Source organism: Takifugu rubripes, chromosome 3 (genome assembly GCF_901000725.2).
Source record: "Takifugu rubripes chromosome 3, fTakRub1.2, whole genome shotgun sequence".
NCBI lineage: Eukaryota > Metazoa > Chordata > Actinopteri > Tetraodontiformes > Tetraodontidae > Takifugu > Takifugu rubripes.
Window position 1 is genome coordinate 15285789 of NC_042287.1, and position 11190 is coordinate 15296978.

Below are 11190 nucleotides of genomic sequence, written 5' to 3' on the forward strand. Positions count from 1 at the left end.
TAACGCAGATAATAAGTGTTACTACATTAAATATATATAGATTTATTTATTTTTTTAACACTGAACAGACCACGGGAGAGTCAACAGCGTGGTCTTGAACATACCCCAATGTCTTTCGGTTGACGTCACACACAGTGGGCGCGTAACTATCCAATCAGAGAGCAGGAAATGACTAGGCAGCCAATGAGCTTCATCTACGCTTTTCCATCGTCCAACCAATCGTCCAATCGGATTGGTCGCCACATGCGGGCCGGAATCCTTCTTCAACCTTCCGCTTTTTGGAGGGGCACCTTCAACCAGCTCCCTGGTGCACTGGCAGCGGCGTCCGTAGTTGTAAAGCAGCGGAATTAGCATTCAGACACAATGTCCCTCCTGACATTCAGCAGGCTGGCGCCTAAGCTCCTCAACCCAAAGGTAACGTTTGTAGACGGCGTCCTCGATGCTACTTTATCAAAACTATGATGGCTACATTGAATGCTAACCTTAGTTAGCCGGCTAACAGAGGGAAGAGCTAGGTGACGTTAGCAACCTTAGCATTTTCAACCACACTGACCAAAGCATGGTGTTATAAATGGTTAAATAATATATCCTCTTTCGAGCACATGTTTGTTTTTCAACGTGTATGTATGCCGGAGTGAAATAACTTAAACTTCCAGAGGTATTCGTGTGGAACTTTAATCCTATTAGAGTATGTTGTATAGGAACCATTTTTCTTTATGCCGGCCTGGTATTGTGTCCTGGAAAATGTTCCTTGGACCATTTGTGGCGAGACCTTCTATTCTTTACCTTCGCAGGGGGGAAACAGAGACCTGCCGTGATTCCTTTGATGTTTTGTCAGTTATCTTTGATCCCTGCTGTTTCAGCCGTCGTTGACCTTCACATTAAGATTTCACGTTTCATTATTTAATGGCACCGAACTCTGCAACACGTTCTGCAGGTTTTAGGCTTACTTTAAATGGGTTGGAGCCACTTTAGCAGCGCGGATTTGCATCTTTAATAACAGTTTAAAACTCATTAGCAACTTGATATTGTAGCAGGTGATCTGGACTGTTTGGATATAAAATGAATGGTCCTATAATTAGAGCCCCTGACTCAATATGTGTTGTTCAGTCCTGATCTTATCAAAGTGCTTTCTGACCTATTTGATTGTCACCCACTGCCTTGGTCCAGTGACCTCCCCGCTGACCTATCCCCCAAAGAAATCGTAGTAAAACTGTGGCCAATTGTCGGTGTGTTTCTGATTTAATCTCCAAGTTGCTTGAAATAGATGTGTCGCCAACCGTGTGTGTCAGCTCAAACGATTTGGACCTTTTCCTGTTCATTTGACCTGCGCCACACTTCTATGCCCTCTCTTATCAGCTACTGTCTCCTCATTCTTTAAATATGAATCTGTTCTGAACTTTGAGCAATCTGTGACTGTCACATGATAAACCGGAGGAGCGCAGCAGGAGCCAGCAGATATAATCGGACCTCTTCTACAACTATTTTCCATTATTTCAGGTTTACTTGTGTATTTAAGCTGTGTGAGGAGAACAAAAGACTTAATGATCATTTAATGGTGATAAGCATCACTCCTTTTATACATCTTTTATTCTTCTTTTCTTTTATTTAAGTGAGACTTTAGTCAATGTTTTTTGCTCTTTATAGTTTTCTTTTTAGTGTTTTGACACCTTTGTGTCCTGTCTGGTTCCCCTAATCTTTTCATCTCACAGGAAGGAGATGGGTTGTTAGTGAAACTAACTATATATAAGAGCCTGAGCTCTTACGTAATCCCTCAGTTGTGTAGTGTGTGTGTGTGTGTGTGTGTGTGTGTGTGTGTAAGTGTGTGTGTGTGTAAGATCCTGTACGCCATAACAGTCCTTTCTCCTCCCTCACCAGTTGGATTCCATAGGGAACAATGCCAACTTTTCCCAATGCTGCTTCCACTGCCTCCCCAAACCCTCCCCAAAACCAGATTACTGGCCTCCAAACACTCTCATAACCAGACAGACGGATGACTTCATTAATCTCGGAGGGAACCAAAGCCAACCGCTTTAATCCCTCCAGGATCCTGGAACATTATCCTGGTTTTCAAGACCTGTTTAGTTGAGGAAAAATGTTTTCCAAGTTCCAAGAAAAGCCGTGGTTGGGCACCTTCTGTCATATTCATGTGACTCTGGGAGGACACGAAGGTTGTGGGTTTGACATTCGGGATTTGTCGGATGTGTTTGGGGCACATTGCTCTTTGGGATGGAGCAATATTTGAACTGGTAGCAGCTATAGCCCTTCAGTAAATAGACTCATCCGCCATGTTTCCGCATTGATCTGCCCAAAGGAAGTATGAAGAATAAAGGAATGAGCTGGGGCCGGTGGGAGCACCAACCCGTTCTCCGTGTTTTCGTCTGTGTTGTCGGCATTCCTGGGATGTCAGAAGGGTCGATGACGTAAGACGGTTTGAGCGGCTCCTGCGTTTTTGCCTGCTCGGCAGATCTGTGGGGACGGATTCGTATTTCATTTGATTTCACGGTTCTGATCGTTTGTGTCGCGCAGAATGCCGCCTCCTTCGTCGTGGCTGCGAGGAACGCCAGCGCATCGACAACGGTAAGTCGCCACGATTCTGTATCGTTCGCGCCGGCTGATATCGGACCACTGCCGCGTAATGACCGACCTTCATGTTGTTCTTGCAGAACCTGAAAGATGTTCTCGCTGACCTCATCCCCAAAGAACAGAACCGGATCAAAAACTTTAAACAGCAATATGGCAAAAACAACATTGGCCAGATCACTGTGGACATGGTGAGTCGGTTTCCAAATGGGCCTAATGTGCAGGAGGTTACGCCACAAAGGCGGCGGTTCTGCTTCCTGGCACCTGCGGCTCATTTTTTTAAATAAGTACAAAAGGTCACGCCGGGTCCTGGGTTGGGTGGGGAAGGTCGTTGAAAGGTCATTGAAAGGTCATCAGCCTAATTCATGAATGAATATCAGAGTGGGGACAGACAGAAAGGGGCCGTTGCTCCGGACCTTCACGCCCGTCTTCTCACCCGCAGGTCTATGGAGGCATGAGGGGGATGAAGGGTCTGGTGTACGAGACCTCGGTGTTGGATCCTGATGAGGTCAGTATTTCAAGGTGCTGCCACATTTTACCACTCTGACATTAGTTAAACTGACGCTGCCCTTTCTAAGATGCGCCCGCTTCAAAGGCACTCGGTCTGATTACAGTCGGACTCGGGCAAAGAGCTTTTTTTTTTGTCCCGCTGGGAAAACTGCTGTCATGCATTTTTCTAGTCGGTTGCCGCGGCGACGGAGGTCGTCAATCCTGATGTTGGACAAGTGCCTGCACCTAGAGCGAATACCATTAATGGAATAAGTGTGCGCTCACGTTATGCCCCCTCCTCTCCCCACTTTGATACCCAGGGAATCCGTTTCAGGGGTTACAGTATCCCGGAGTGTCAGAAGTTGCTGCCTAAAGCTCCAGGAGGCGAGGAGCCGCTGCCTGAGGGCCTCTTCTGGCTTCTGGTGACCGGACAGGTCCCCACTGAGGAGCAGGTAGGTGTGAGAAGGTTGGGTGGAGGTGGAAATAGTCAGGATTTACAGAACGTAAAGCAGGTGTTTTATGGCGGGGGCTATCTCCATGAACAGCACTGATAACTGGTGGCATTAATATTTAACCCTTGAACCCAAGAGTAATACATCTGTAATTCACCTAGTTCCGACCCGGGTCACCTGGAGACGCCGGGTCTGCTCTCTGAACCCAGGCAGTATTTTCCATGATCTTCTTCCATCTCTGCAGGTGAACTGGGTTTCCAAAGAGTGGGCAAAGAGAGCCGCGCTCCCCTCCCACGTGGTCACCATGCTGGATAATTTCCCCACAAACCTCCACCCCATGTCCCAGTTCAGTGCTGCCGTCACCGCCCTCAACAGTGAGAGTAACTTTGCTCGGGCCTATTCTGAGGGGGTCCACAAGTCCAAGTACTGGGAGGTGAGTTTGCAGCCTGATTCCAGCCAGGTTGATGACTCCGCAGGTGATAATCTGCACATCTGGGATGAGGTCCAGACGTGGGCGATAACCCCGAAGGAGTGTTGCTCTTTATGGCCCCATTAGGAACATTATGGCTGCGTTGCTGCTCACACCTGCACCCTTTTGACCCGGGTTTACGTGCCGTCTCCTAATGCGTTTAATCTTCCAGTTTGTTTATGAGGACTCCATGGACTTGATTGCTAAGCTGCCCTGCGTCGCTGCCAAGATTTACCGTAACCTGTACCGCGAAGGCAGCAGCATCGGCGCCATCGACTCCAACCTGGACTGGTCCCACAACTTCACCAACATGCTGGGCTACAGCGACTCCCAGTTCACTGAGCTGATGAGGCTCTACCTCACCATCCACAGGTGCCGAGATACTGACGCCTTGATCCACTTTTTTTCATTTTCACACTCTAAATGAGTCGTTAAAGGTCTAAAGTGTCTGTATGATGCTTCCCTGCTCTCACAGTGACCATGAAGGAGGCAACGTCAGCGCCCACACCAGCCACTTGGTGGGCAGCGCCCTGTCTGACCCCTATTTGTCCTTCAGCGCTGCCATGAATGGTCTTGCTGGCCCTCTGCACGGCCTGGCCAATCAGGTGAGCACGTGTCAGAGTGGCGGGGAAACACGGCTGGGTTAACGATTGTGCTGCGTCTCCGTCGGGCGGTTCCTGCTTCTGCGGGATTTTCTTGACGTAGAAGTTTGGATCGAGTCCCAAATTGGGTTTTCTTCCACACAACACAGGAGGTGCTGGTGTGGCTGACCGCCCTGCAGAAGGAGCTGGGGGGAGAAGTCTCTGACGAGAAGATGAGGGATTACATCTGGAACACCCTGAAGTCTGGAAGGGTAAAACACCCCCCCCCCACACCCCACACACACACACACACACACACACACACACAGCCAGTGTTAGTCAGTCCTGTAGTCTTTAGCATTGATGTCACCGTAGGATATTTATTTATTCTCAAGTTCAAGAAACTGAAATTATCTACTGAATCAGTTTAAATTAATGCTGGGACACTAATAATAGTCTGACATTGTGTCCCTCTGTTTTAATATAAAAGAGATTTGATTTACCCTCCTGAGTAGTAACAGCGAATCCCCGCCAGGTGGTGCCCGGTTACGGCCACGCCGTCCTGAGGAAGACCGACCCGCGTTACACCTGCCAGCGGGAGTTTGCCATGAAGCACCTTCCCAACGACCCCATGTTCAAACTGGTCGCCCAACTCTACAAGATTGTCCCCAACGTGCTGCTGGAGCAGGGGAAGGCCAAGAACCCCTGGCCCAACGTGGACGCCCACAGCGGCGTGCTGCTGCAGGTAGGACGCTGAGGCTCTTTCCTCGTGTGGGGACAGACGCAGATCCTGACGCGTGTTTTCCTCCTCCTGCGCAGTACTACGGAATGACTGAGATGAACTACTACACCGTGCTGTTCGGCGTGTCCCGGGCCCTCGGCGTGCTGTCACAGCTGGTGTGGAGTCGTGCTCTGGGCTTCCCGTTGGAGCGCCCCAAGTCCATGAGCACAGATGGACTGATGAATCTGGTGGGAGCCAAGTCGGGATGAACGTTAACCTGACGGGCGTTGGGGGTTAGTGTGAAGGGCGGGGAAGAGGTGGAGATATTAGAAAAGGAGAAAAAACAAAAAAACAGGCAGGCATCAGTGGATTCCCCCCTGTCATTTCTGAACCCAGGGATTCAAAGAGACAGTACACTTTTAATGTTGTTTCACTAAAAAGGGTCTTTTTAAATTATCAGTTCTGACATATTTAGTTCATTTTTCCCATCATACTTCATATTTGGGATGTCTGTATCTTGAGACATCTGCTAGCATTGCTGCGCTGTTCCCCCCCCCCCCCGCTGTTACTTAGCACTGGGACTCACCTGTCGCCAGGCAGATTCATTTAAAGGGAATTTTCGGGGGTATTTTACTTCTTTTTTTTTTTTTTTTTAAATTTGTTTATTGATCTCAACTGACTCAACCTCTGCTGCGTTCCTTTAAAGGCCTGATCTGTTTATGCCCAGGCTAAGAGCCTGTGTCTCCCCCACAGACGCCTCTCGACTCTGCTTTGCAATGTTCCCAGACCCCCCCCCCCCCCGCTCTGTCCATGTGGTTCACTCCCTTTTTCGAACACTCCAGCTAAGAATAAAAGTCCTCACTAGCAAATTAAGAATCCCGTTCAGGATGTGAAGGATTGAAAAGCGATTAAAAGATGCTGCCCCTTTAAATCTTGTACTCGTGTGTTAAAATGACCCTCTATGATCAAAATAACCTGTCCTCTGTGGCGCTGTCCCCCCCCCCGTGTGTTCTCCCAACAGGCTCGCGTGGACAGTAGCGCATCAATAATGTACAGCACGCAACAGATTTAACCCCAGGGTGTTTGTAATTGGCAGCCTGTAATGAAACGTTAAGAGCAAGCTTGAATAAAAGGCGGGATGGGGGCGTTGTTTGTTAGCGGTCGTGTCTTATCGAGTGTCCCTTCGTTCATTTCTCCCCACAGGAGAGCGCTTTGAACATCAACTACTCCAAAATGAGCACTTGCTTGATTAGTTTTCCCAATTGGTAGTGGTAGAACCCTGCCTGGTTGATTGCTTTTCTTTTAAAAAAAAAAAAAATCTATAGAATCTGTGGGATCTCATAGTCTGGTTTTATTTATACTTTGTGTACATAGGTATATATATATATATATATATATATGTATGTATAGCTTGAATGTATGCAGTCACTTGTCTTTCATCACCACAATGGTTCCCATTGTCAGTTGTGTGATGGTCGTCTGTCGCACCGGACTGTCGCCGAACAAGAAAAAAAAAAAGGAAGAAATCCAAACCGCAGCTATATTGTGTGTATATACACGGATTCCCACCCGGCTCTGTGGGTGCAGCCGGTGGTTTTTCAGGTTGCCTCACTTGGATATTTCAAGCTTGCTCTTATGCTTTAGGTTTGTCTGCACTCCATGTAGTTTAAAAGACCGCTCTCGTTGGTCCTCACGGCTGTTTAAATCTGCTTCGCTGCCGCTTTCTTTCCGGTTTTCATTAGATGTGGTGGTTCCAGTGGTGTTATTTTGATTGTAGAGGCACATGGAAGGTGCTTGGCGTTGATTGGGATGTTTCGCTGCGGATGATTTAACAGAAAAATGCTGGGGGGGGGGGGGGGCTAGATGGATCAGAAAGGTGGGGAAGACTTAAAGAGCAATTACTGGAAAAGCTAACAATAATGAAAATAAAAGTTTTTCTTAACTATCTCTGTCATTTCTGTCGGCACGACTCTGGTTTTACGTCAGTTCCCCCCGCGGCCGCGAGGGGTCAGTGTCGCGCCGCTTAATGGATCAACTGACTTCCGAGAATTGCGGTTTAATGTGGAAATGGCCCCGGCAGCCCCGCGCCGCACTTCCGGACACAACGTTGGGCAGATAAGGAGCAAACTTACATATTCACACATCCTGGAAGAAGAGGAGGCGGCTTCCTGGAGCCGCCTCCTGCATCCGCTGTTATTAATAACCAGCCTGAATACCATCACCCCACTCTGGTTTCTTACAGGTCACCCTGTGTTCACCCCGTCACTGCAACCACGGACTAAATAAAAACCAAAAAAACAAACATTTTATTTTACTTAACTGTATTTATAGACATTTGAACTGGAGAAACCTATGCAGGGAGCCTGAACGATGTCTGGGGGTAAAATAAGTTGATGTTATTTATGTGTCTATTTCAGGGGTCTATTTCTTTTTTTAGCTTCAAACGCAGAAAACATTTCTGGAATCATAAACACTTTTATTGGGAGTACGAGACTTGGGGCAGACTTTATTACCAGTTAAAGATCACTTCTACAACACCGAATGCAGCCAGGCGGCGTGGCAAAGACTTTATTGTGGATTTAAAGTTGAATAGTCACTAAATGTAGTGTAACCGATGTCATATTCGTCTCATACATTCATGCATCACAATGTCGTTAAATAAGAAAGATGAGCATCAAATCCAGGCTTCGCTCTACAGCGTAAATGACGAGCGGCTGCCTGCGTGCGACCTTTTTATTCAGGCGAACTGACCAACGTTTGTTCCTCATAGGAAAATACTGTCACAATTTTATTTAATAAGCTCGTAAAACCAAACTGACGCTCCTGTTGCCCTTTTGGCCAAACTCTGCTCCGAGTACGTATGAGCAGCCGATGATGGTGCACGGCCGGATTCACCTTCCTCTGGAGCCTGGTGGTGACGGCTGACGCAGGGCTGTGAAATAACCCCAGTTGAAGCTCCACGCACCAGATTAAAGCCACATTTGCCAAAGCCAATCCAGGAACTTATTCTAATAGCATTCCGCCTCATGGCACATTAAATTTGACAGCATAAAAAGATAAAAATGTGCAGATAATCTCTAATGGTTACATTACAAGGAAGAAGGATCAAAGGTCAAACCAAATATTAAAACCCCAAATTGAAAGAAATGCAGGTGATACGAGGCGAAGGAGGAGCTTTGCTAATACAGTATAATCATGCAGGTGCTGAAATAAAAACACGTTCCATCACACATCCGTGGGGGCCAAAGGTCACCAGGTCTCATTAAAATGGAGGAATTGATCCCATTTGAGCAAAAGTCTTGACAAAAATAAACATTTTCTTCAGAGTCACTGCTGTAAAATAAACGTCACCCCCCCCCCCCCAAACTGTGATATGTTGCAGCGATTTACTCATTTCATAAATACAACTTTAAACATGAAGCACCACCAATGGGGGGGGGGGGGGTTTCCACTCAGGGAGGCTTTAAACAGAAGGTGCACAGAAAGACGACATTTGTGTGTGTGGGGAGGGGGGGGGGGGCAGGAATTCCAACATTAAGCTTAGAGCTTGGCTATCTAAAGTCTTCCAGACGATGGTTGTGCAGAGCTGGACTGGAGACACCGTGAGCTACGAAGCGGCTTCACACACGTTCGCCTGGGCAAAAGGGGTCAAGGGTCAGCGTGGTTTAAGGCCCGGAGGTGGCGGCGCAGAGGTACCGTGATCATGTCTGGTGCACTTCATGAAACATCAGTTCTCGGGGGATGCGAGTCTCTGGCCCGTATATCTTGAGGGCCCGTCGCTCGAACGCAGCGACGTTCTGCTTCACCACTTCGTCGAAGAACATGGTGGCTAACTGGGAGTGCAGCAAAGAGCGGAACTCAAAGGAAATCTGGAGAGAGACACCAAAGAAGCAGCTCATCGATGACACGTTCAGACAGGAGGCGCCATCGACCTACTGCGGCCAACACAGAAGCTACTCACAGAAAAGTCTACGGTGCAGGTCCGAGGGTAACCAGGAATGCCAGGGCTAAAGCGCCATATTGTCTCCAGGTGGTTGAAAAGCTTGCCATCTGTACAAACTGCCTAAACCCCCCCCCAAAGAAGCGTCAGGGTTAAAATCTGACCCGTTTATTGCCGGGCAGAAGCAGGAGGTGAACTTACTTTGACCAGATGTGGCCGCACGCTGGTGATCATGGACGTGTAGCGCTCCACCACCGGAGGGAAGCCCACCTCCAGCTGGGCTTTGGAGTGCCCCTGCCGTTGCATGATGTACTGAGACTTCTTACACCAGGGCACAAAGTTCTTGTAGTCATCCACTTTGGCGACAACATCGTACATTTCCTGCATGGAAAACCTGCATTGACAGAAATGATTCAAGTGTGAAAGATAAAGATAGAAACACTAAAGAGGAAAAGGTCACGCCGTCGATTTACCCGATTATCCGACGCTCGGAGTACTCCTTCCGTTTATTGGTGAGGCTGATGAAGTTCCTGCTTGGGGGAAGAGTCGCCATTGTGTCCCGGTCTTGGAGGCAAAGTGCTTTGGGACTCCTGGTCATCAGAATGCCGCATGATGACAAATGTCTAACAGGGCACACGAAAACAGGCGGCATGTCAACCGATTCCAGAAGGACACACACACAACGACAGAGGAGACCCACTACATTCCAGCTACTTGCTGTGAAACTGAATGAGAGCACAAACACAGAGGGGGGGGGGGGCTGTTGTTGGTATATTCTGCTGGTATATTCTGAATTCAGTCACAAGGGAGAAAGAAAACTGTGGAGCGTTCAAACACCTGTTGTTAGACAATGTTTCATTGGCAGACAGTGTTATTTGTGTTGTAATTATTACCAAATATCATCAAGTCATCATCAAGTTTCCGAGTTCTGATCAGTTATAAATTGGGTCAGAAAGAGTTAGGACAAAACATTGTAATGTCAAATGTCTATTATATATGATGAAAACGAGAAGAAATAACTCCTGGAGTAAACTGATGAGCACTGAAACAAATCTAATAATAAAACCTGCAGGGTTTCCACTCCATTCTTGGATGGAAGGAGCCATGTTTGTTGAGGCAAAAGGCCACGGCATCCTGTTCTTCACCCATTTCTCGTGTTTAAACTTAAATTGGTTGCATTAATGGAAGGAGAATAATCCCGGAGCCCTGCGCGACATACAAGGCGGCCAAGGAGACGCTCGCCTCGGCACTGAAGCGCCTTCCTTCGGTCACTCATGACAACAACTCCGTGACAGCCTCACCTGATGTTTTGACGCAGGCAACTTCTTGACACCGGTCCCCGACAGGAGCGAGGGGACCCGAAAGTGGCGATCTGGAGAAAGTCACTGAATGTCCGCACACCCATGGGAAGCCGCCGGGCACTGACCGTGGCTGCCATCAAACCAGCCACTCACCGACGGAGATCCTGTGTCCGAGTACCTGAGCCCAAAATCCGGGCAGCGGGATTCGACAGGCCAGGCCAACCGCGTTAAAATATTCGATTGTGGAATTTTAGTCAGACTGTGGGTTTCTAAAATGACTAACATCCGCTAGCGACACTTATCTTGTCACCTCTTCTGCTCTTACAGGGGATATCGCCCGCTGCTAGCCAACCGGAGCTAGCTACGTTTCGTAACCAGCCCGACCTAAACCGCTGTTGTCCCCTTTGTTATCCGAAATACTCACATCACTCTATATATTGCGAACCACTCTCGGTAACGCGTTGAACTCTTACGGTTACTCGGTGTTTTAATTCTTGCGAAAACGAAAGTCTATGGACGACCTTCTTGAGCGAGGTAAAACACCGGTGGATCGTAAAGAAACGTTCACTTCTTCGATTGTTACAACCGCGGGGCATTGTGGGAAATGTCTCCCCCTAGTGGAGTGGACATGGTAGTGGTCATTATTATTATTAT

General features: G+C 48.0%; 2 protein-coding genes across 2 annotated transcripts; one reads left to right on the plus strand and one right to left on the minus strand.

Annotated features, from left to right (window-relative positions):
* The first annotated feature begins 246 nt into the window (after positions 1 to 246).
* Positions 247 to 6813, plus strand: cs (citrate synthase). The gene is made up of 11 exons (XM_003963463.3): positions 247 to 414; positions 2530 to 2580; positions 2667 to 2774; positions 3026 to 3091; positions 3393 to 3524; positions 3769 to 3957; positions 4166 to 4365; positions 4469 to 4598; positions 4745 to 4846; positions 5110 to 5319; positions 5394 to 6813. The coding sequence occupies exons 1-11, from the start codon at positions 364 to 366 to the stop codon at positions 5562 to 5564; spliced, it is 1410 nt and encodes a 469-aa protein (XP_003963512.1). The 5' UTR covers positions 247 to 363; the 3' UTR covers positions 5565 to 6813.
* Positions 6814 to 7754: 941 nt separating this feature from the next.
* Positions 7755 to 11138, minus strand: coq10a (coenzyme Q10A). The gene is made up of 5 exons (XM_003963521.3): positions 10537 to 11138; positions 9709 to 9858; positions 9437 to 9629; positions 9257 to 9358; positions 7755 to 9164 (listed from the first exon to the last, which is right to left on the minus strand). Exons 1-5 carry the CDS (start codon positions 10671 to 10673, stop codon positions 8997 to 8999), a joined length of 750 nt encoding a protein of 249 aa, XP_003963570.3. The 5' UTR covers positions 10674 to 11138; the 3' UTR covers positions 7755 to 8996.
* Positions 11139 to 11190: the final 52 nt, after the last annotated feature.